The sequence below is a fragment of the Berghia stephanieae genome, chromosome 9, assembly GCF_034508935.2.
Source record: "Berghia stephanieae isolate SIO BIC M18660-M18661 chromosome 9, UCSD_Bste_1.3, whole genome shotgun sequence".
Taxonomy (NCBI): domain Eukaryota; kingdom Metazoa; phylum Mollusca; class Gastropoda; order Nudibranchia; family Aeolidiidae; genus Berghia; species Berghia stephanieae.
Window position 1 is genome coordinate 42,806,657 of NC_088368.1, and position 27,080 is coordinate 42,833,736.

Sequence of the window (27,080 nt, forward strand, 5' to 3'; positions counted from 1 at the left end):
ATTTATCAAAAGTTACAGTCTATCTATTTTTAGACCAGAGCAAATTATTGCGCTGGTGTGAACAAAACGAGAATTATTCGGAGCCTGATTTTCATAATAATTTAGCCTTATATTATTATTTCTGCAACTGTTAGATTTTATGTAAACATGTTTTCAATACTGAAAGTGTATTGCCTACAACTCAAACTACAAAATTGGGAGACCTATATTGTGCGTAAATTATTCCGGTCCCTAACGGAAATCACTAGCAACTTGTTATTGTTTACGTTTGGGGCACCTAACTTTACTGCTCTATAAGGTGACCGCCTGAAAAAAGTACAATAGGGGTACCAGTGTTTTCATCGATATATTTCAATAGTGAGGCAATATATCTTTCCGAAATTTTCTCTAAAATTCTAGAGCATTATATGGATTTTTATAGTAATGAAAACCTAATATAAAATTGTGTGAAAGTTGATGAACTGAGGAATGAACAAGATATACGAATTATAATCTATTTTTAGAAACAGATTTATCGAATCTTGGTCCGGATTCTTATCTTGGTGACAAGAGACAAGCAAACATAGTAACTCTTTTTTTCGTGAAACGTATGTTTAGTCAATTTCGCGCATAAAGAGGCACTCGGCACTCACTCACTCTGCAAGTCGGTAGTAGGTGGTTATCAGTTATCAGCTCGGCCTTTAGTTCTTAGTCAAACGCTTCATCAAACCCATTATTGAGTAGCATGTTGATGCCTGATGCCAGTTGAAGCCATCTCGACGTCGTGAAATGGAGCATCTTCTGTCATAGCAGTAGAATCGTCAGATGCCGCATTTAAATCCTCCATTCCAGGCGTTGCTGTTGCCATATCGATCTTCGAAATGATTTGGTCTAGACGTCAAGTTGACCCGTTCTATGTCTGAAGAGATTTTAAAGTGCAATACCTAACATTATAACTTGATCTACAAAAGAGTCTTTTTAAATGAACCGCTGTGTTTCTATATTTTTCAAGAACCAAGGATATCTGATAACCACTGACTACTGACTTACAAAGAGAGTGGCCGACGGACGTCCTCTCTATAGCCGCAAGTATTTTTTCGTCACTTGCTGAGTTCCAAACTAGACGTCTATGGCATCGTGGGGTAAATTGATGCTGGAGGCATCATTGAAGAGACACCGAGATAATTATAATGGTAAGTTATTGGCCATTCTTATTACATCACAGTTGATTTAAGATTTTCAATAGGGTAGACATCACACACCGATTGATGATTGTCACTTGTCAGTCAGTCATTTGGAAGTGGAGTCAGATAATTCGGGAACTTCTGTAGACTGTAGATTCACACTAGTGAGTAAGATCTGTCGTTTACTACTAATACTACTACTACTACCACTACTACTTTTAGTTTTAGCGCTATCCAACTCAACACTTCTCGTGTTTATTTTATTTTGGCAAAACTAGAATGGATTTTTGAAAAGAATATAAAATAATTTAAACTTAAACCTGTCTTTGCATCTTGCTTTATGCATACAGTATGCCATATCACAGCCATCACAAAATCATAGTTTAATGTTGAGAATATGCTATTTCTTTTGTAACTTCAGATCAGAGAGATTTGAGCTTTAAAAATCCTGAAAAATGTCTTGCTGTCAATCCAGACAACCCTTTTGATGTGATCTATGATGTTAATGGTAAGAATGTAATTTGATGAGGAAATGAATAACATTTAGGTACACATAGTTTGCTTTTTTTTTTTTTTTTTTTGAGTCATGATGTGTAATACTATTACAGTCCACTCCGGATAATTGCAACTCATTTAATCGCAACTTTCGGTTAATCACAATATTTCCTAAGCAATGGAAATAATTCTATATAAAAGTCACTGGTTAATTGCAACAAACTTCGGTTTTTTAAAAAGTGGTAAATTCAAGAAATCAAACAGTATATCATGATTAAATTTCATCATGGATGAAATCGTGACAGGTTGAAGAATCGAGAGTGAGCAGGATTTAATGCTACAGTAGTGTGTCACCACTCTGTTAGAGTCGAAAGAGGGCGGGGCTCTGCAGTATGGGTTTGTGACGTCATCGGTGGCCATTAAATAGAAGAGGGGTGGGGCTGGTCATAATCTTGACAACAGGTTATAAATGACAGTTATAAAGAGAGACTGAGCGATATCCTTTGTTTTAGGATTAACAACTGTGCATTGTGACCAATGAGTTTGGTGAGAGCTTATTGTCTCTCATTAAGGCTAATCTCTTTAACTCTGACAAATGTTGAATTGTTGAGAAAAAAGATTGAAACTTCTTCCAATCTGAATAAGATATCGGCTTGCTTCATAGCTGCTTTTGGTTGACAAATCTACACGGGGCTGCCATATGGTTTTTGTTTCAATCAAATTGCTCTATATGTGGTTGACTAAGAATATTATTTACTGGTTTGAGTTGACAATAAATGTGTAAAATGTTGAAATAGTGGACAGGAAACTGAATTTCGGTTAATCCCAACATTTTCGATGATCCCAAGGTATTGCGATTATCCTAAGTGGACTGTACCTGAATCTTGAACGAAAAACTATCATATGGATATGATTATAGACAGATTGGTTTCTGGAATTATATTTCCGTCCTCCCTTGCCAACTCTGACGTTCTTGAAATTTAAAAGAAAATAGCCAGAAGGTTTCGGACTTAATTTTCTTTTTTTTCCAAAGGACAATAGTCATAAGGTAAATAATTTTTTAAAAATCCTTTTACAGCATAAGATGGCATGATTTTATGTTTAAGAGTTTAGAGAAAAACTTGCACATGATAGTCTTCAGCTTTTTTTTGTTGTTTTTATTTTCTATATAGACTCCAACTCAGAGCCTGAAAGTGATGCAGAACAAAGTTCCATATCACATGATTCATTTGTGGTAAGTATGTACATTAAAATAAAATCATAACATTTGTATAGCGTTTATCCACAGTTGGCACCATGCTCAAAATGCTTCACATCACCATATTTTGTGGTGGACAAAACACATTTGCCACAAAAGATGAGACCTGCAGTCTGTTAGGCGCAATACAATATTTCAGGACAAGGACAACACTGTTTTACACCAGTGAGATCTCCTAGTTTTTTGTTGTTAAAAATTTTTCTTTGCAGTGGACTTCGCCAACAATAACACTATTTTAAACCTTCCTCGTTATATTTTGAAGTGATATTCATTGATGAGCCATTCACATTTGAAGTCGTTTGTTTTTTATTTGACAAAATGTGAAAATGATGCGTTTCCAGGAAAAATTAAAATAGCTTCTGTTGGGATTATACTTTTGATCTCGCATTTTGTCCAAATTCTCTTGCATCGTAATGTTTATCAACTTTTTTTGTTAACTATATTGCAGTTGCAAGGTTAGGAAGTTCATATTGTTGCAATGACAACCGTTTATATGTCCAGAATCGTAGTGATATAAAAAATTGTTTTGTAGTTGTTGGTCCTGGTGTAGGATTTAAAGAGTTGGTTAAAAACGGTTTACTGAAACCCTGGTTGGTGTATCTATATTTATCCAAGCACAGTTGAACATATTAAATACTTAGACAATATGTCTGCCTTTCTCAACTCTTTTTTATTATACTTGCATTATTAACCAGCTAATTGTTTAGTTGGATTATTAAACAATGGCTCTTCATGTTTATTGTCAACATGAATAAATTGATTGATCTGTCATCTTTTCCAAAAAATATACAGGGTCCCGATTTTGTTGCTGACTCCGAGTCTGATTCCTCTACGTACTCTGTGAGGTACCCAATGCTGAGTACATCATTGTCTCTGGAACCTAGTGCTCATTCCCCAACTCAGTCAGAGCCTCATCCACAACTATCACAGACTGAACCTCGTTGCCAGTCTGGGACCCAGGTTCAACCCGAATGCTATACACTTGCAAACCAACGTGTTACGTGCAATGGTGAGTCATTTTTTTGTCATTCTTCTCCTTTGATATTTGTGGGATCAATTTTAATTTACCCATTCCTTTTAAAAGAAAACTTCCACCCCCTCCATGGTGCTGCATTTGTGTTATTGCATTTTTTTCTGTTTTGGCAGTGCTGCGTCGCAAAATACGCTACCATTTACATAACAAGCACAAATCCAAATTTGATAGGGTGGACATCTTAGAATCTGAAACCCCAATGTGTGAGTGATATCAGTGAAACCAGCCATAAAAATGTTCATGTTTATTTTATTGGGGGTTTTTTTGTCTGTAATAGACTTAAATTGCTTGTATTGTAAGTGTTAAAATGGTTTTTTTGTTACAACCCATCTATATATTAAAACTGTTTCTTTGTATTTCTATGATGCTTAAGGCTTTTTTTCACAGACCAGCTGGAAACTTAACGAGAATCAGAGTAGATAACATTTTTATTAATCTTGCAACCTAAACAGTATATGATGATTGGGAGCATTTAAAGAAAAGCACATTTTCTTTTTAATTTGTCGGTACTAAAATTATACTTTGATAATGTCTGCTGTGCTACAAACCCTTTTGACTTCCAGGTTCAATATTTTTCTTTATTCTAAAATTCTTGGGTGTCCTTTCAATGACAACTGAGATCATTAAAATTCAGCTCACAACATGATGTGTGTAGATTTGATGAAAACATATGTTCGAGTTGAGAAGCAGTGTTCACGAACTTGCTGATCGTTTTTACTAGCATTTATTTTCCTAACTTACCTGTGTCAATTAACAAAGGCAAGACTCAAATATTTTCTATCTGAACAGTGTGTTTGTTATTGAAATATTTCCGGCATATACATGTCATATTTCATTCCACAAAATATAAATCAGGATTAAGTTGTCTGGGCATCAGCATCGTTCAGGCAGTTGGGGGGAAGTCTTTAAGGAATTAATGAAGCCGATGCTCAACCGGTCTGGAGGACGTTTGATTGATGTCGGCTGTTTGTTCTGCCAGCCGGTGATGTTTTCTCACTCCCTCAATGACAAAGAAAGTCATTGTTATGACTATGAACTATAGTCTATTATTACTTTTGTTACTATATTAATTGTTACTTATTGCCGCTACTGTTATTATTATTATTATTATTATTATTATTATTATTATTATTATTATTATTATTATTATTATGATATTGCCTTCATTGCATTCTATTACTATTATTGATATAATTAATTTCTGATTGTTGTAAATAATTTATGTGAATTGAATTTTGTCGATTGGCCAAGGGCCTACAATAAACTTAAATGAAATGTTAGTCTTTGGATAGGACTTGGGTCTATTCTTGATTGCTTTTCCGCATGGGTCGAGTGAAGCATTTGGAGTAAATTTTGTTGCTCAACGTAAAAAACATGACGCTTACCATTCCGCTGATACTGATCCCTCCAAGGGGTGGTTGGGGAAAAACCTAAAATTCTTTTGACATTCTGTCTGATTTTTCGCTGAAACAACAAAGGACAATCTATGTATTCAGATGAGACTTCAATGTGTTACTATTCCGATTTATGTTCATATTTTGATTATAATGAAGAGGGAACCCTGAACCCAGTGAAGTGGGTGGATTGATCTATTTATTTCTATTTCAAAACAAAAATATGGCGTCTTTTCACTGGATTTGTTATGTGGCAGAGGTCTCCACAAATCTAACATACCTCTTCCAAAGGAATAGATGGTAGAAAAGTATATAACAAGAAGGAATTATGACAGTTACTTGTCCAGGCCTTAAATATTTGGAATGCTATTCCTCTCTATCGCTGTCATGTAGCTGATGTGCATACGATCTGTCTATTGATTTATTTTCATAGTTCATAGCATGATGTGCTTTATTTTCTTCTTTTTTTTCCCAGAGAAATACAAAAAGCCAAGGAGACCCTGTCCATACTGTGGACAGTTGCAAACAAAACTCTCAAGGCATTTGATGAGGAAACACAAAGATGAGACAGAAGTTACAGAGGCCATGAAACAGCCTGTAAAGGAAAGGGATAGAACAATGGAGAATCTCAAGAAAAAGGGCATTTTTTATTCAAACACTAGAAACAATTCAATAGTTATGCGTGAGAGAGCACAAGGGTCACATGAAGTTGTTATGTGTGCTGGCTGTAAGGGGTTTTACTCTGGACGAAGGGTTTATGAACACAAAAAGAAATGTAGTACTGAGCATGCTCTGTGTACTGGGGTTGTAAAATTTTATCCCGTGGCTCCCAATGCAAGTAAAGAAATAAAGGAGAATATTCTTGACAAATTTCGGAATGATGAAGTGGGAAATTTGTGTCGATCAGACAAAGCTATAGTATTGTTAGGAACAAAATTGTGGAGTAAAAGTTCAAAGAAGGAGAGAAAAGTTATAATGAGTGATTTACGCATCTTAGGAAATTTGATTTTAAAAACTAGGAAGAGAACAAATCAACCTTCTTTCTCTGGAGAGGACGTGGTGAAGCGTTGTAACTTTAATGAAATATCGCAAACCATTTCTGAAATGACTTTGAAAGAGGATGGGACATTGAAAGCAGGCTTGAAGCTTTCAATTGGATTTATATTGAAAAAGTTAATTAATTTCTTAAAAGGGGAATATATAATGCAAAACAAAATGGAAGAATCCGCAGAGATAGATTTGTTCAAAGCTGTCCTGGATTATAATTGGGATAGTATTTTTTTTACAGCCAGAGTTCAATGTGAAGCAAAGAGAACAAATTTGAGAAAACCCAAAGAGATGCCATTAGAGAATGATATAAAGAAGCTACGGCAATTTATTACTGAAGAGATGGTCCGTATTTGTGAGGATGATTATCAATTATTTGATTCACATATGTTTGTTAGGCTTCGCAATGTCATCGTAGCTAGGCTTACAATGTTTAATGCGAGGAGAGGCGGAGAACCCGCAAGGATGTTGTTAAAAGACTGGAATGATGCAGATTCAGGTGTATGGGTTGATCCCAGCTTGTACAACATGTCACTGATCCTCTGGAAAAAGCGTTACTTGAGAAGTATAAGCTGGCCTATCAGTCTGGAAAGGGAAGCAAGATGTTGGTCCCTGTGTTGATACCCAATGACACAATTCAGCCTTTAAGGAAACTTGCACAGGAGCGTAAAGCTGTTGATATTTCAGACAACCCATTTCTTTTTCCAAATACAGGAATATCCAAAGATCATGTAAGTGGTTACATTGCCATCAAATATGTCACTTCCTTAGTAAAGGATTTAGAGAAACCCCAGTTGTTAATAGCTGATAAATTCAGGCACCGAGCTTCGACATTATTTGCCTTACTTGATGTCCCACAACACGAGAGAGATGTCTTCTATCGACATATGGGACACAGTGAATCAATCAATCAAAACATTTATCAGTGTCCACTTGCAATACGAGAAATAACAGAAGTTGGTCATTTTTTGGGTCAAATTGATAACTCAGCATCGGTCACTGGGGAAGGAAATTGTAACATTGAAACAAATGACTTTGTAGTGAATAGAGACTCAAATGCAAATTTTGGAACATCCATAGTAACAGCTGCAAATCAAGAAGAAATATTTGATGGTGAAGCAGGAGTGCCAAATCAGCTTACGTGTTCTTCAAAACAAACTGAACCCAAGAGGAATTCAAGCAAAAATCGGAGATACATGTCATGGTCAGATGAGGATACAGATAGAGTCAAGTCATATTTTAAAAACTTTGTCGAAGATGTTTCAGCACATGGTTCAAGGGGATCATTACCTAGAAAGTCTGAAATTATTCTGTTCTTAAAACACCACAGGGTATTTTCACAAAAAGGAATCCCTGAAGGTACACTAATTAGTTTGGTGAAGACAAAGATTTTTAATGAAAGAAATAAATATAGAAGGGAAAGAGCGTTTCAATCGGTGTAATGACAATCATGAATTTGATTTGTATTACATTCATTGTATTGTATAGTGTTATTGACATATTTTGGGGGTTTACAAAAACGTTTTATCTTTATATAGTACAATCTGTTCATCATTGCAATATCCTTTTTTATATTATATGAACATTCATTTGCTCAGCTTGAGAGACAAATGCTTTGTAGAACCATAGCTGTCAACCGTTCTGTTAAAAACGGATTTGTTCCGTATTTGACTTCCTGAGTCAGTAAGTGCTTATTTTTAGTTCAAAATCCGTATTTTGTAATTTTTGACTAATTTGTGGTAAAAAAGCCATGTGAGCCTAATGAATTATTATTATTGATCCATTATTATTACTATTACTACTACTACTATTGTTGTTATTATTATTATCATTATTATTGGTGTCCAGTGAGAGCATAATCTCCATTTGTGTAGCTCTTTAATTTGAATTATGCCTCTATCATAAATGATTTTCAACAATTAAAAAAGTTCCATTCGTTTATATGACGCCTGTATTTTACTCAAACCTTTCATAATGTATTGGAGATTTGCATAGGATATGGATGTTAGCCTCGATATACTTTGAATATTCTAAGACAGTATTGATACTTTCACTATTTGTTACAAATATTATTTTAATTAAGAATAAAATTAAATCCACCTTTTTGATTGGAAGGTATTCAATAAGAAAATCAATTGCTTATATTGATTAAAGATGACAATGATTATTTCCCTTTATTAATTTATGAAATATATAAATTTAATCCCTTTAAAAACATCTTCATCTGATTTTAATTTTTTTTTTTTCAAGCAAGCTTTTGTAACGGTTTAGGTTCAAGAAAAATAAGTATACTCCATTTTTAGGTGTGTTTATCTTGTCAAAGTAAAGAAGTAGGAATTCTCTAATATTTAGAGGTGCATTTTACTATAACTACTATTATAGTATACTACTTACAGACCATTATGTTGCATGAAAGAAAACATATATGCAATCGTCTACTTTTTATCTGAACTCACCTAATTTTTACCCCAAAACGCCCTCTCAAGTGATGTACCAGGTTGGTAGTTATGCATTTCTAACCATCTTAAGTTATTTCATTTATTTTACAATTGTGCTTCTTGTGTATTGGTCCTTATCAAAGTTGAGGCAGTTGAATTCTTTCTTTATATTGTCCGTTCTGAATTTTGATCTCATTGTGGAAAGCTCCCATAGCGGGCAGGGAGGTACACACTGTGTCTTCTATCCCCTTATATCTGTTTTCCAACATGCTTTCAGTCTTTGTCTTGGAATGAGATTACTTGTTTTTTTCCTGGCCCTCGCCGGAGTCCTAGCTGGGAGGGAAGCAGTCAAATGCATATTTATTGTTTTGGGAGATGATATTTTTTTCCTTGTAAATCATCTCTCTGTTATGTATTATTACTATATTTGTTATTTTTTAATGTATAATGTAAGCATTTGAGTGTGTTCCTCTTTGTTGGATTTTGTTTTTGTGTCCGGATAAGACTTATAGGTGATCTCAAACTAAGTACATTGGTGATACGCTCTTGGAATCTACATCTGATCCCTATTTGTTCCCAGTTCCCCTATGTCTTACTTTCTCTTGGATGCTTCAACTGTAATTCTAGAACTTTTTACTATCCAATTTTCTTCCTTTTTACTGGCGCTGATATAACCTAAATGTGTTGCAAGCGCCGTAAAACCCTTAAAAACAAAACAACAATCATTGTGGAAAGTGTCATTTTAACGATTCAAATGTGCTGGTACTAAACCCGATAATTGAGCAACATTTGGACTAGCCTCTGTCATCTCAAACTTGTTAGTGTTAGTAATAGTAATTAAAAAGGCTGACTTTTATATGTTGCGATTCGATGAAGGGGGGGGGGGGGGGGGGGGGGGGGCTTCGGCACACATCGTCCCTCATCCCGGGCCAAATGAGCGTTCCTTATTTTATTTTTGAAAAGTTGGCAGCTATGTAGAACTATCTGAAAGAATCAGATATGGCAGAATAAAAAGTCTTTCTACTAACCCTAACTTAATTGGCCAATGTAGCTTTATGTTCAGCATTTTCTAGATACCTAATGTAAAATTTCACTATTCTTTTTATGATAATTTTAAGAGTTGCAATCTTTAGAGGCGACTGTCAAGAAATGACACCTCTGTGCATTTAATTTCATTCTTTCTTTATCCCCTCATCCTTAATCAGAATAATAATAATTAATAATGAAAAAAAATGCAGCAACGACAGCTTAGAACGGCATAAAGTGCTTAAGAATTATTTTTTTTTGCATTAAACTTTATTCAAACGATTTTCAACACTTTTGCTTCACAGTTTATGCTTTTTAACAAATGCAATTAAGCAACTTACCAGCAACAACATATTGGTTTGTTATCATTTGAGGGTTTTATCAGTAAAACTGTTTCTATCCTTTTATGTTGCACTGTACACATAGCAAACTTCATGCTTTTATTTGGTGACCAAAGACTTATGTGATACAGTGGATGAATGTTTGTGATGGCTTTTGGAACTGAAATAAACCTGCAATATGATTTGTAGACTTCTATCGTTATGTATCATTTTTCGGTCAAATGTAAATGTAATTTTACACGAGCTTGATGTATCATAAAACCCACAATGAGCTCAACGTGCAGCTGGTAGTACATTTATATGGACACGAACAGAACAACGTTGTTACAATTCAGTAACGTACTCCAATTAACACAAGTGAGACTGTAAATGAGACTTTTACAATGACTCTGCATCGCCACAAATATAGATTCGAACCCTGGCAACTCGGGCGTCAGACGAACTGTCTACCACGAAACCAAAGCAAGCATTGTGCAAGTTAAAGTGAATGAGATGTTGATTGAAGCCGTTCATTGTGTCCATCAGATCTGCTGTCCTATCCATCCAACTCCATTCACTGGGTGGGGTTCCCGACTTCCCATAATGGGCAGGGACGTACTCGTTGCGTCTTCTATCCCCTATGTCTGTTTTCCAACTTGTTTTCTGTCTTTGTCTCGGGATGGGATTACTTGGTTTTGTCCAGGACCTGGCTGGGAGGGAAACAGTCAAATGTATAGTTCGAGTTTTGGGAGATTATATTTTTCCCTTGTAAATCATCTGTCTGTTATGCTCTTTATTGTTTTGTTTACATATTATTTATGCTTTGTAAACATTTGAGTGTATCCCTCTTTGTTGGGACCTGTGCTTGTGTCTGAATGAGACGTTTAGGTGATCTCAAACTAAGTACTTTGATAGTGGGCTCTTGGAATCTACTGTTTCCTATTTGAAACAAATCCCCTTTGCCTTACTTTTTCTTGGGTGCTCTAATTGTAGTTCCAGAACTTTTTACTATCCCATTTTCTTCCTTTTTACTGGCGCTGATATGACCTTAATGTGTTGCAAGCGCCGTAAAACCCTTAAAAACAAAACAAAACAAACCAAGTCCATTCAGTGGTATACAACAACAACAAATAAACTCCTCTGCCTGGTCCCTTCTATCTCTGATCTTAACCTGGGTCGTCAGGTTTCTAAAGGGGTCGGGGACTGCAAAAACAATGGCGCACGGAGCAACTGGGAATATTTTTTGCCGTGTTTGAGTCCCAGGTTATTTCCCTGAGCGCCCCTTCTGAGGGATGGACCTTCCCAGGAGTTAGTAAATGCGTTGCTCGGCCACTTCACTCTACGCACACTGGGACTGGGATAAGCTTCGACACTATGGCCATGAAGCTCTTAATCTTAAGGACTTACTTTATTTTAGACAATTTGGTGGTAGCTCACTTGAAAATGCACTCTTAGGTATACACATATATAAACATATACTGGGCTCCCTAAAAGGGTTTTTTAATGTGGTCTCCCTAAAAACATGTTTTTACCAAATGTCTCCTTAAAGCTACAGAAACACTTAGTAAAACATTAGGGGGACCGAGTAATTTTCTATATACCATTGTGATCATCAAGCATCAGAATTGTGTTCATAAATCATTGTAGGGAATCAAACTATACTCATTTGAACAAAGATTGAACAGTTTAATCAATTTGAACAAGACATATGCTTTGTCCTCCAATTGGTGCATTTCACAGTGGTCACCTTAATAGTGGATTGATACTTATATATATATATATATATATATATATATATATATATATATATATATATATATATATATATATATATATATATATATATATATATATATACAATATATATAATATATTATATATATATATATATATATATATATATATATATACACAATATATATATATATATATATATATATATATATATATATATATATATATATATATCGCAATATCCACTAAACGTGCTCAAAGCGCTTTAGGTGGCAGCGTGACTTAGCGGTATGGTCTTTGCTTTGTATCCGAAAGTTAACGAGTTTATTCACCCGCAGCAGCGCTGTGTGGCCTTGAGCAAGTCACCTCGCCATAGCTCAATCTGCGGCACTGTACTGTGGCTGACGCCTGAGTTATTCAAGTCATCCCTTGGAATGGACCTTAGAGACAAAGTTCCCCTATGGGATGAATAAAGGGATTTTTTTGGTTGGTTTTGTTTTTTGATTGATTAATTAATTAATTAATTTTTTTACAAAGGGGTCCCTGTTAGGCGATATTATTACAGAGAATGTGAGATAAGAGCCTTTTCCAAGGACTCAACTATGCGCCGACCGAGGTTCGAACCCAGGACCTTCCGATCCAAAAGCGAGTGTCATACCACTAGACCACTTTGCCGCACTATGGATCTATTATGTATATTAATAAATCGCTGCTTTTATAGGAGTACCTGACCGTTTAGTGTGATATATAGTCAAAAATATGAAACATTGGTGGTTAGCACAGTAAAATATGTGTATTCCTTCTCCTCTATAAAGCAAACAACTGCACTGATAATTAATACAAAATGGGATAGCCGACAAGGTCAACACCCTATGATAATTAATACAAAATGGGATAGCCGACAAGGTCAACACCCTATGATAATTAATACAAAATGGGATAGCCGACAAGGTCAACACCCTATGATAATTAATACAAAATGGGATAGCCGACAAGGTCAACACCCTATGATAATTAATACAAAATGGGATAGCCGACAAGGTCAACACCCTATGATAATTAATACAAAATGGGATAGCCGACAAGGTCAACACCCTATGATAATTAATACAAAATGGGATAGCCGACAAGGTCAACACCCTATGACGTAACAATGAAAAAAGTGTCCCCAAAAAGTGAGAGACGACATGGTGTCTTCAGACGTTCGCGTTATGGTTGCCAGGTGGCCAAAATTGGCCAAATATTGAATTTTATTTCTTTTATTAAACTTTATTTGTTTATTTTTGACTCAGCGGCATATTTGTTAAGGTCAAATTCAAGTAGCTTTTTAAAGAGGGTCAGACTTAGTGGAAGCCATGTGAGCTTCTATTTAGCCACTTTTGGAGTTGAATTTGGACAGGTGAAAGCAGCGGCGTTTTGACGGCATAATATGGTGGTGCCATGATTAGAACAAAAAAAAAAATGTGTAAAACAGTGAACACGATTAAGAGGAGAGAGCACATGTTAAAAACTCTCTTTTTTGGAAGGGTGGGGGGAGGGTCGATGGTTTCTACGAGTGGACAAAACTCACAAAAACAAATAATTCATGAAAACAACAAGCCACAACACTGAGGTACAAGTCCCGTGTGAAAAGGTCTTTGTAATTATTCTTTGTCCACCATTTAAAGGATTGGATTTGGTATATAATGCAATCAATATGTGATAAATGTAAATCAAAAGACCGATGACAGAAATTACTTACTTTTAGTATTTGTAAAGAAAAGCTGCACGGCGATGTTTCATCTCTGCAAATCTTTTTATAATTTGTTTATTTAAATCTGGAATGGCATCTATTCCAGCTTTGTGAATTAACAGAATCATTAACGAATTTAACCGCTCCTGTTTCATTGAATTTCGCAAGAAATTTTTCACTCTTTTAAGGGTGCTAAAACAACGTTCAGGAGGTCCAAAAATACGATGGAAGTGGTTAAGGTCACTATAGATAGAATGCTGATGACGTCACGCAATGACCTACTTTAGTTCCGGATGGCAAAAGAACTTGGCTGGCTTGTAAACATTGATGTGAAACAAGCTCTTGTCCAATTTTTAAAACGTGAAACGTGCCAAATAACTGCATAATCATCGGATGCACTAGAAGACAGGGTCGAGATGGAGTCAAAATGTTCAGGTTACCATCCATTAGGAAGACGAAGGACCCAAAAATAATAATAAATTTAACCCAGCGGAGACAGTTGCAGCGATCAGAAGAAAGGGATTTGGCGATGGCTCAAATCTAACTTGCAGCCACCGAGTTTGCAATGATCATTTTGTTAAAGGTAAGAATTGATGGATAAATTAAAATCTTAAATATTATATATACGATATGAATTAATTTTAATTATTGTGAACAAAGCAAGTTTACTTCGCTCCAACATCATCATGTAGCCATTGTGGGCCATAGCATGTCACGGAGTTGGCGGCAACCGACCAAGGTCCTTGCCTTAATTTCTGACGTTGCAAGTTTATGATTTTGTAAATATGTGTTTTATTCTTTTTCATGGAAGAGAAATCAAATCAAAAATTTCAAACTCGGTGGTCTAACAAAATCTACGGAGGGATTTTTCACCGATGTGACTTTTCTATGCGAAACTCCGAAGTTGGAGAAATCATCTGACCAAGGAATTTACCCAATGGAAACCGTACGGTGCTCTGATTGGCTAACCAAACCAGCGGCCTCGATGAGAAAAATATCGGCCATTTTGCTGTTGGCTGGGAATCGCGTTACTATAGTAAACAAGCGCTGATCGGCCGTTCATGAAAACCAGTTGCTGCTCGCTCGTTTAACTCAAAATTATTCAAAACGATCTCTCTAAAATGATATAAATGTGACTTCTTAAGGTTTTCTTCACGGTCAAAACCACACAACATTCTATTAATGATTACGTCCGGCAAAAAGGAATATTGACAGGTCGACCGAGAGGTGAACTCATCAAACGACAAACATCAATGCGAAGGATAGAGAGAGAGTCAAACTATTGTTTGTCTTGCCCTGTTCTATATAGAGAAAAGGATAAATAGTATAGCCTCATGTGTGAGTGGTTGTGTGTAATAGTCATGTTTTTTATTTTTTTTTGTGTTTTATGTGTGTAGTGATGACGATCACATTCACTCCATCAGCGCGACGAAACTGCCCCCCCCCCCCCCTTTTTTTTGTTTTCACATACACGTAATTCACATGAGTAGAGTTGGACTCGATAGTTCAGTGGTTTAGCATTACAGTTAGAATTATCGTTTACCGGCATTAAAAGCTATTTTAGAGGGGGAAATTCCACATTTTACTGCTGCTGCTGCTGCTGCTACTACTACTACTACTACTACTACTACTACTACTACTACTACTACTACTACTACTACTACTACTACTACTAAAGTTATTGAGAGAAAAATCTTTATTTAGAATCCTTGAGCACAGGCGAGCCGCTGTGTGTGTGTGTGTGTGTGTGTGTGTGTGTGTGTGTGTGTGTGTGTGTGTGTGAGACGTGGCTGTAGTCTAATTTTATCAGAATTAGGAGGCCAAGGAGTTATCTCTTTGGATATTAAGTAGGATTATATTTTTTTCCGTATTAATATTAGTGTAGTGGAAATTACAATGAGATCGTATTAAAAACAAAAGACTAAGAATAACATCAGATCGAGATGATTCTGATAGCAAAAAAGTAGGCTATATATGTGACATATTTAAATTCAGTCACCAAGCATGATAAAAACAAACAAAAAAATCAACACAAATAATTTTAACCCTCTCCAGGCAAAAATTTGACGGTAGCATTTAAATATTTTTTAGTCGACTAAAACATAGTTTACTTTACTAAGAACATGCACATTTTTATGTTGATAGGGTTGACTGGTTGAAGATATTGTAATCCTGGATTAGGTCAAAAGAACAAAAGCAGAAGTAAAATAATCAATTTAAAAAACAAAAACAAAAAAAAACTGTCAACTTGGAACAAAACAACACCAATGTCTAACTCTGGGACTAACCTTTAGATAACAAGTTGTTGGTGATGTTTTCTGGTCAAGTCTTTACAGGTGTTTAAAGAGTATTGTCTTAGTATGCTTTTGACGAACTGAGCATGTGTTGTTGAATATGTGTCTGTCTGTAAATAGTTTGCCGTGGTGATACAACATTGTTCTACAAAATATGGAACAAGCTTCTTTAATAATCTGTGTTACATGATTGTCCTCACTTTCAAAATGACTTTCCATGGCATGCTTATCTAAATCTGTAAAAATTGATGGCCCTAATCTTTCTGTTACTTTTATTATCACTTTACTTATTGTTGTGCTATTGACTGCTCTCAAAGGTCCCTCCTTGTGTGTAGTTAGAATTTCTCTCAAACAAAGGTCAGCTGCTGTAATAACTTTATAAAAATCTTCAGATGGATATAATAATCCCCCCCCCCTGTCTTTTCTTTCGGTAAAACTAGATGATGATGGTTTGCTTGAATCAGGATTGTCTAATGAGGCTAAAAATTCTGAACAAACAGAACATTTGATTTTGTCTCGTAATTTCCTTGCGATAAATCCAGACATATAATACAAAACATCTGAATGGTACTCTGAGGGCTGGCAAAGGGTTTTCGTAAAGATCATAGTTTTTCTGTCCAATTCAGGTTGAAAAGAGTTTGTCGAATTGTCAACAGTAAAAGATGAATTTTCTTGGAAAAGCTTATTTTCGGGGGCAGGTAAGCAATTAGCATTTTTGGAACTCAGCACACCATTCTTCATCAAAGAGACCTGAGGGCATATTTAAATTGAAGGACATTCGGGTTATTATTCCAGCCACCTCTTCTTCGTATCCTTGAAAACAATGTCTCCAAATGATCTTGAGAGAGTCTGTAAGTAAGTATGTATTTGTAGTTATTGGCCAAAAGTCGCCGAGATATCAATTCTATGGATGTCAGTGTTGCCAAAAATCCAATAAATCCAGTTTTCCTCTTTGATTGTAGTATTGGCTTGTTAGTATTGTCACATAAAGATGATATATAATTTCTGGCAAAATGAATAAACTCTAATTTTTCCTCAAGATTTTCCTTTGTAATAGGGCTTTTAAATCCTTTTGTACAGAAACTACTGCTGTTGCATAAATCAAACAATTTATCAAATATACGAATAAATTTACAAGTCGCTTCACTTCCAGCAAATTCAGGCAACTTCAAGTCATCCCGAAGAAACATAATGGCAGAAGCAACAGAAGAGCTTAAAGTTTGGGCAGCAAGAGAAACTTTCATTTTATTTTTCACATAATCAATATGTCTTCCTTTTAGCTTGTTGGCAAGGTTTAAATTACTTTCCAGCTGCAGCTTGTGAAGTGCAACAATATAAGACCAATCAATTCTCTCCTCTCCACGGCGCAAAAATTTCAGGTCACCCAATGCATTTCTAACATTTTTTAACAAATGACAGGCATCAAAAATAAAGGGAATGGTTTTAGATGAATCCAAGGGGTGAGGAAACTCAGGATCAATGACATCTGAACTTATAGTGCATCCAATAGCAGTTGCAGTCGCTTGGTTAACATAAGCTCCATCACACACAACCCCTTGAACAGAGAAGCCTGCCTCAGACAGCCAAACTATCCCATCATTAATAATCCGTGCTTGCTGGGCTGCACTAATCTTATCAACAAGAAAATAGCCAATAGGGTGCTTAAAATATCGCTTTTGTCCAACGATGAGAAGAGTAAGACTTTCTGAAGCTAATGTGTCTGGTGATGCAACTTGAAGATGACCATGGTTCACATAGCCAGCATAGGTCTGGGATGCAGGGTCAAACACAACTTGCTTCCGAATAGACATCGAATCAAACATAAGACAAACATCCTTCATCAAATCATCCTTTTTAAGTTGAGCTTGCAAGGTATTAAAAACATCTGTAATAAATCCTGGGGAGACATTGTGGGATGCAGACCACCTACGAATGGTATCCGCATGAGGCAAATGCAAATACTTTCTCACATAATTATAAGCCTGAGCACTATAGAAGTGCAAGGAAACAGCAAAGGATTTTAATTCATCAGAAAAACGCATATTATTTTTGGACATATGGGCAGCTTTTAATTCATTTTCAATTAAAGTGAGGGTTTCCGCAGCAAAATTTTCTTTTAGGATGTCAACATTTTCTTCTTTCAACAACTTTTTCTTCTTCAAATCTTCCAAAAGGGATGAAATTTTTACATCTCGACGGGCCAACTTCTTCCTCATGCTACTGAGTTGTTGTTTTTGATGAAGCATCTTTTCTTGGCAAACAAGCAACTTATTTTGGGTCTCTTCTAAGTGGCTTTCAACTGAAGAATAGGCATAATTATGTTCATCAACTTTAGGGGTCTTACTGGGTGTAGCATCTTCAAATGGAGAATTGGGAGCAGCTCGTTTTCGAGGGGATGATCTTGTCTTTTTAATGGCAGGAGACTGTTTATGTTGGGGATAATTTGGAAATACAGATGGGACAGCATTCTCTCTCAATTTTTTTTGGTCTAAACCGAGATAATAATCTTCTAATAAAAAATGGACACTACAGACCCTATCATTTTTTGTAGGTCTCCACTCTGACCCATCTACATTCTTCCTGCTGATTTTAGTAATCCACTTGGACAACAACTCAGGCTTCTTCCATGGAAAGCTGAAAATAAGTGAGGCATTCTAACTAGGACTATCTTGACAATTGGTGTACTATAGTGAAAAACAATCTATCCAGTTGAATTATTTTCTATTGGCAAGGGAAAGACTCCATGGAAAAAAAAGCAATTAGACGTCTAGTACTATACTTATATATTTGTCTTTATCTAGGTCTTCCTGTCAATATACTTATATACTTGTTGATATTCATCTCGGTTCATGTATCTCAAGTTTTGAAAATAACCACACTACTCTTACACGCCTAGAGTGGAGTGCTTATACTTTGGCCTTTGCAGTTAATTGCAATCGCAAGCTCTCCTCCTCAATTCGAAAACGCATTATAGTTATAGGTTATTATAATACATGATTACACACATTCTCTAACTTCATTTTTACCTCAGGGGAATAGTTCAGATCAGTATGTAGATTTATTTATAAAAATACTTGGGAGACCTTCCATTCTTGCTCTAGTACTAGGGGGTTTGGGAGGGGGGAAACTTTTAAAAAAAAAAGTTTTCCCCCTCCCAAACCCCCTACTAGAACAAGAATACTTGGGATGTAGTAGCTTATGGAAGGTCTCCCAAATACTTATGAGATATAGACTCTATATCTAAATCTATCTAGATCCTAGAACATTATCAGTCTCCGTCGCAGTCGTCAGTAGCCCAAAATACAATTAGAATTGATTTATTTCTCTTACCTGTGAAACGACAATGATGTGCCTTTGACAGCTTTATTGTGGCATAAATATACGCAGCAGTTCTGAACCATTTTATTGTGAATTTTAATATTGTTGTGGTGTTTGTTGTGTCGTTATGATGACATTAGATACCGAATGAATGGTAATGTTTACATTCTCAGCCAACAACAAAATGGCGCTAAATGCTTTCATTGGTGGACACTTTTTAGACTCCGTACGTATTCTCATTCGTTTAATTCTATGCATCTGACTCATCTCAGACTCAGATGTAATCTGTCTAGTCTGTAGGCGGTCTAGAAGGAATCATTTTAATTTTATGGTCCATACACGGTCCGGATGGATGATCTTTTATTTGTTGTGTTTAGTTATCAGATAGGACCATGAATATTTCATGCATTTCTCGTGCAACATACTCTAAATCAAAACCAAATGCCTCATTACCGATAGTGATAGGGCTACTTTCGTTTTCAAGCTTTGGCTTTTATGTGATTAGGAAGTCTTTCACTGTTGTTCTGGTCATTCATTTTAGAATTATAATGTTCCAGTTTATAACTTATGCTTTGTCAAGATTATTTTATTGTGCATTTTAAAAACATGTTCTCCATTTGAAAAAATATTAAAAGTAAGGTTGCGTTTTTCTTAAGTTTTTTTTTTCCGTTCCTCCGTTGGTGGTGTATTGTAAAGTAACACGAACAAACTGCTTTTCTACACCGCTGTTGGACATGTAAATGCTAGTTTTTGACAGAAGTTTAACACGCTGCTTAGTGATTGCCAGTGTCAGTTTATAATGATAGTAATGGTTATTTTTTTAATGACAAAATTAATATTATAATTATTATTATTTTAAATTTTAATCCAAAGAAAGAAACAATCGACCTCTATCAATCCACTAAAATGACTTTTCATAATTTTCATAGTTAGAAACTAATTTTAACTCAAGGTGAGGATTAGTTATAATGTTTCGTATAGTCATTGAATTAGGGCCTTCATATGGAATTTTTCCCAAATATGACAATAATAATAATAATAAAATTTCAATTTAAAAAAATTGTCCTTTGGGATCCCGATACTTTAATTGCAGCTATGTGGTATAGTTATCACCGTAATTTTGGAAGGATTAGGGTTCCAGACCCGTTCTGAGCAGTTGAGTCATTGGGAAAGGAACTTTATTCACATTCTCTCACCATACTCAGGCATAAATTGGGTAACTGGCTTTTAACATAGGCCTGTAAATTTGCCGGCATTTCTGGCAATTTCGCTCAGCCGGAACAAAAAATTAATTGAAATACTTTTTCATTTTGTTTAACAGCCTATTGAATTGGTAAAATTCTAAGAAAATATTCTGGGAAATGGGGATTTTTGCTCATGTTACTGAAAAAGCTTCAGCTCGAGGATTTTCAGGCAAGTTTTTCAGGGGGCAGATGCAGGCCTGTTAAACAGCATTGTCTCTTTCTGGAAAAAATGTAATATTGCCTAACAAGCGTCATGTCTCGACCTGCATGTAAAGTCTTGCTGTTGATAATAATAATAATGGTATAGATTTATAGTGCGCCAAACATCCCTTCATCAGGAGGGCTCTGGGCGCAAAACATAGATTAACTTAATCATGAAGCCCTAACACAGTACACGAACAACGCTAATTATACACACAATCAAAGAAAGCCTGTCGGAATAAGAATGTAATCAATCGACGCTTGAATTCCTCTAGTGAAGAAGTGTTGGCTATAAACCCCTTGCAAAGCGCTTTGAACAAATTTTCATTTCATGGAAATTGCACTATATAATTGTTCGATCCTTGTTCTAATTTGACAAAGCTTGATGTAAATTTAACGGAAAGCTTAAGGATTGTAAAAAAAAATAATTTAAAAATTGAGCTTTATATTATAGCGCAATATCCACTAAATGTGCTCTAAGCGCTTTACAAGGGGTCCCTGGTCAACAGCAACATTTAACATGTAGAACGGGACATGACGCCTTTTAGGCGACACTACAATTTTTCGGACAAAGAAAACGCTGTAAACGGCCAGGTATTCATTTTACACCTGAGTACGGTTAGAGAATGTGAATAAAGAGCCTTTTCCAAGGACTCAACTATGCGTCGAGCGCAAGGCTCGAACCCATGACCTTCCGATCCAAAATCGAGTGTCATACCACTAGACCACATAGCCACACAAGGACCAGGACCAGATTGTAATAGGCAAGAAATGAAGTAATATATTTCAACAATCAATTTTTTTGCCTTTACAGGAAGGCCAGCTTCACTGCTTGATGAAACTGATCCTGATTGGGTTCCAACGTTAAAGCTTGGACATGGGGCAGAGAAAAAAACAGACCATTACTCATGTCTTAAAGATAGGAACAAACGCAATGACTGCAGGCAGCAACGGCTCTAGTTGAACAATCAACAATTGGAGAAACTAGCTCAATCATTGACCATGTAAATGTAAGTGTATTGATTGTATCTGTTTAAAACAATATTTATGTATGCATGATATCTCTTCCTACATGTTAATGTTTCTGTTGGCTTGGGACATCTTGTAGAGTGCTTTGGGTGGATATTGCATGCGCTATATAAAAATAAAAGCAGATCTCACTCTCAGGAAATTTAATAGGTCCAAATCAAGCAATTTTTGGGGGGTAAAAAGTGAGATTAGCAACGTTTGTGCCGTTCATTACACTTTAAGGTCATTGCATTGCCAGTTGAAAGGAAGTTGAATAGAGAGTGAAAAGATTGTAGATCTATGCACATAACAATAGACAAAGGGCACAAAATCATATTTCATATTGCAAAGCTAAGACACAAATCTATGACTATGAGGAATGTAATAAGACAAAGGGGAATAGAGCACATATCAAGTGACTTCATTTGCTCATAAGGTATGTAAGGAATGCCTGTCTGGTGAGCCAGTAATGAAGTCAAAAGTTTGTCCAAATTGTTGGTGCAAGAACTGACATCAAGAGAAGTTTTTTTTCAAATAACCAGACTGTACAAAAGCTTACATGGTTGAGTTTTAAGACTTTTAACTTCAGAGATAATAAATAACTGAACAAAAACCATCACTTCATTTGAATCAAAAGCTTTGTCTTTATTATGTTGATTAATTTTGTTTTATTGAATGAATGGGCAATGACAATTAATAAAAGAGGAAGATCCATTAAATTTGAGGGCAATGAAATGAATACTATTGTGAGCATGTCCTTCTATGCTATGGATAGGTTGCCTTTTAGGATAGTTCATACAAAATTAGAAAATCCTGAAGGTTTTTGTCTTTGACTATAGCGTAACAAATTTTAAAAATATAGATTCTCTTCATTCACCTCTAGGGAAAATTTGTCTTTGGAGTCTATTCTAAAGGGAGACTGAAATAACCCAGCCATTGCCGCAACACAGCGCCACAAACTGAGCTAGGGCTGAGGTGACTTGCTCAAGGCCACACAACGTAGTGACAAAGTGTTCTTATGATGAGATAGATAGAATTAAATGAGTTCACCCATATTGATTTATTCCTCAATTATTAAGATCTGGGAGGAAATGTTTTATTAACCTTAAATTATGCCGTTTAAGCTAAATGAATATATTAATATTATAGTCTACATGTTATTTTTACAAGCCAATTGTCATTTCATTGTGTAAAAGGCAATCTGCACAAATCAGCAGAATGACCAATCAAACGTTTTTTTACAGAAGCATGTACCTATTCCCTATGTATGTACAAAATACACACGCTGGCAACAAATTAAATAAAAAAATTAATAAATTATATGGCATAAAAGAAAAAACAAACATTCCCAGAAATGTAAAATATTATGGGCTAAGTTTGTCCATTTTTATTGGTTATAGCTAGCGGTATCTACAAGAAGTTGATGGTTAGGTGCAGCGCTTGTAACACTCAATGGAATTTCCCGTGTAGAGAAAACATATATGTGTGTTTTTTGTATACTGGTGTAGGAAATACAGTTCTTATTTTTTTCTTTTTTTTGGCGAAGGCCAATAATTGCCCGAACATTACAGTACAGCAGATTTTCTGAGCATACATAGTTTGATTCCACAGGTGATAGAATTACATTTAATTTTTAAAATATTTGCGTGTTACTTGTAGAGTTTGTAAATAAATAGTTTTAGAATTTTTAGGTTTGCCAGTAATTTTGTGCTCGATAAATATTTAACATTTGCTGTACGGAGCAATGGTGATCCACAACTCTATTTTTTTAAAAGAATAGATTTCCACATAAATATGCCAAACCATTTTGGAATTCATCATAAGGTTCAGGCACTATTGGCATTTGAAGTTGAAGTCAAAGAAAAACTTTTAAAAAAAATTATTTTGACCTGTAAAATGAATGACTTGCGTATTTGAGAAAATGGGGCTTAAGTTTTCTTTGTTTTCAAACATATTAAAATATTAAAATTAAAATTCCCAGTGACACGATAGACGCCAGAGGTGGTAGGTCAATAATGTACTATTTGCTCTATGTATTAACTTAATCTTGGTATTTCTTTTACAGGATTGTGAAGACAGACATTTCAGGTTCCCATCTTGATGCTGAGCAGAAGGCACTTGTCGACACACGGAGTCCACTATAACCCAATTTTTGGGAATGGCGAACCTGAAACGAAAAGAAAGCAGTCAGACTTTTTATTCATTCTTTTCCAATAATGCTTGATTTTATATACCTTTATAATCCTTTTCATTCTTTTCATTAGACTAATACATGTGTTAAACATTTTTACTTTTGCCCGAAATGTTTGTGAAAAAATTGTACTAGTTGTAGTATTACTACTAGTAGTAGTAGTATTACTTCTGTTACCATTATTATATAGCAATGACTATGAAAAATGTTTTTTTCTCTTTTTGAAGAAAATTTTTGTCTAAAATCCAAGCCCCATCTCCACTGAGTAAAAATGTTTTTGAATTTTGAAAATCCATTCATAAATAAACAAGTTATACAGTTTTATTTGGATGACCCGCAAAGAGGAAAAAAACGCGAAAATATGGGACGCTTTTTCGGCATTTTTTTTTTTTTCGACCTTTGGTTGTATCTTGCGTAATAAGTGGATTACAAGATTGAAACTTGAAGAGCAAATTAGGATGGTGTTTTGTAAAATATGGGCAAAGTACTCGTCATATTCATATGAAATTTTACAACCAAAAAGAAGAAATGTTCATGTATTACCTTGTCAGCGACAAAACCTCCACGCCCGGTAGTTTTAGTTTTAGAAATATTTTACTCCAAAGAGTAAAAATCTATTTTTAACGGTCTTCTGGTAATCGCACGAGTTTTGTCGCTTGACATAATCTAAAATGACCTTTTTTCTAACAGTATGCCAACTTTCAGTCATATTCATAGATAAACAGCGTCGTAATTAATTTTTTAAAATAGCATATACGAAACGGCTTCGTCCCATATTTTGACGCGAATTCGGGCACTTCGTGAGCGAAAAAGAGGCCCAAAGATTTGTGCGGGATAGTCATTGATATATTATATGTTCTGCAATAATATTCAAAACCTAATAATATTTTTGAATTGGCAAATAAATAGAAATCCATTGTATATTTAAACATGAAGTTGGAGCACAATAAAGAAAATAAAGTACTGTAATGACTTTTTTAAAAATTTGTTTTATCCGTTGCTTTTGTAATTTGATGGTGAATGCTTGACTGAGTTCTCATTTTTCTACCCTGGGTGTGGGGTCATTGACCTTCCATTGTGGGCAAGGTCATTATTGCTTTCTTCACCCCCCTATGTCTGTATTCCTTTTTCAGGTAGCTTTCTATCTTTGTTTTGGAATAAGATTACATGCTTTTTTCCCCTGTCCTTAGATGAGAGAGTGACAAATGGATGTAAATTTATTTTGTAAATTTATAATCAACATTTTATAAACAATAGACTGGGTGGGGTCTTTGACTTCCCATGGTGGCAAGAGGTCATGCTGTGTCCTCTATCCCTTATATTGTTTTCCAAGTTTCTTTATGTCCTTGTCTTGGAATGAGATTACTTGGTTTTGTCCTTTCCCTTGCCGGAGTCATTGGCTGAGAGAGAAACAGTCAAATGAATATTGTTGGTTTTGGGGAAAAAAATTTTTTTTTTGTCTTGTAAATCAGTTCGCGTAAAATTTTTTTTATTATATTATATATATATGTGTATATATAATATGGGGGGCGAAGTGGCCGAGTGGTTAAGGCAGTGCACTGTGATCCGGATGACCCAGGTTCGAGCCCCGCTTCAGGCACTTTCGTTTTTTTTTCCTTGAGCAAGATTATTAACCCCCAATTGCTCACTTGGACAACATGGGTGATTCCTGTTGACATCAGACATCTTGTTTGATGAGTTATCTATATTCCTTCGTGGAATGCCTAGGCGACGATATCTTATGATATCGCTGCGCAAAAGGCATAACGTAACTTAATATAATATAATAAAAAAATAATACGTGAACGTTTGAGTGTATTCCTCTGAGGGGGGACCTGTGCTTGTGTCAGGATGAGACTTTTGGGTGTTATCAGACTTAGTACACTGATAGCATTCTCTTGGAATCTACATTCGTTCCTCTTTGTCTTACTTTTCTTGTGTGCTTTTAATTGTAAATCTGGAAATTTTTACAATCCCATTTTATTCCTTTTTACTGGTGCTGAAATGTGTCGCAAGTGCAGTAAAACCCTTAAATCAAACATAAACATTTGAGTGTATTCCGTCTCTGGATGGAACTGTTAGGCGATCTCAAAACTAAGCACATTAATAACTTTGATCTACTTCTGCTCTGTATTTGATCCAAGCCCATTTTTCTTACTACGTATTTCGCAACAGCTTTTAATTGTGCTGAAAATGACCTAATAGTGTCGCAAGCACCAAAAGTAGTCCATCAGAACCATTAGGTCTATAGAGCCAGATTTCATCCCAGTTTCTATAGTGTGAAAATAATAACTTGTTACCCTTCGAATAGGGCGCTTTTCTATTGCCAAATTACTGCTGGGTGTACAAAAATAAAAGAAAGGGGAGGGGTGGGGTCTTAACTTCATCTAGGATATATCTCGGTCTCTTTGATTGTGAAATGGGTGCTCTACCAACTGAGTTAACGGGACTGCCATGAGTCGCAAAACCATTTAAACGTTTATGTCCGAACACACTGACTGAGCAAATGTGAGTAAAGAGGCTTTTCCAAGGACTCGACTGAGTCTCCCATAGTAGAACTTGAACCTATTAAAGAAGTTTCTTATTTCTTTTTTTTTTTTAAAGTTATTCATATTCTAGTTCAAGAAAATTCATTGTAATGAATATAGCCATGTGTTAAAAACCTCTATATCGTATTATCAATCCTGAATGGAGTAATATAAATAAATGTAGAAATCAAAATAATAATATGTAATAACTAATAATAATAATAGAAGTGAGATGAAAACGGGGCGGGGGGGGGGGGGGGGGGGGGGGGGTTACCTTAGCAGCTAGAACCACTTTCCCACAGCTTGGAGGCTTAAACCATTTTACATCCGTCACCCATCCATTGTAGGCCTGATTATAAGTTGTCAGTCCCCTGTAAGCCTGAAAAAAAAATTGTGGCAATGGTGGTAATATTATTAATTGAAACTAGAGGATAAAAACTGTTGTTATCACACTTAGTTAACAACAGTGAATTAAATTTGCTGTGAAATGTGGAGTACTCATCTGAAAGGTTATTAGAATTATTCAGAGAGACACAATTCCATAACTCAACATCAGCCGTGGGGCTAAAAATTATATAGTTGGGGGATTGAGTAAAATATCGAATAAAAAAGTAGTCATTCAATGGAGCCGAAGTTTAACCTGGTTTGAAAAGCGC

At 35.5% G+C, this 27,080-nt stretch overlaps 1 protein-coding gene and 1 long non-coding RNA gene across 2 annotated transcripts; both read left to right on the plus strand.

Annotated features, from left to right (window-relative positions):
- Nucleotides 1–591: 591 nt before the first annotated feature.
- Nucleotides 592–10,383, plus strand: LOC144980270 (uncharacterized). Its single transcript, XM_078927903.1, has 5 exons — nucleotides 592–1,172; nucleotides 1,585–1,671; nucleotides 2,831–2,892; nucleotides 3,709–3,925; nucleotides 5,819–10,383. The coding sequence occupies exons 1-5, from the start codon at nucleotides 1,109–1,111 to the stop codon at nucleotides 7,009–7,011; spliced, it is 1,623 nt and encodes a 540-aa protein (XP_078784029.1). The 5' UTR covers nucleotides 592–1,108; the 3' UTR covers nucleotides 7,012–10,383.
- A 9,230-nt stretch (nucleotides 10,384–19,613) lies between these two features.
- On the plus strand, nucleotides 19,614–24,880 carry LOC144980284 (uncharacterized). Its single transcript, XR_013646855.1, has 3 exons — nucleotides 19,614–19,886; nucleotides 21,512–21,707; nucleotides 23,771–24,880. It is a non-coding gene; the product is annotated as an uncharacterized LOC144980284 (long non-coding RNA).
- Nucleotides 24,881–27,080: the final 2,200 nt, after the last annotated feature.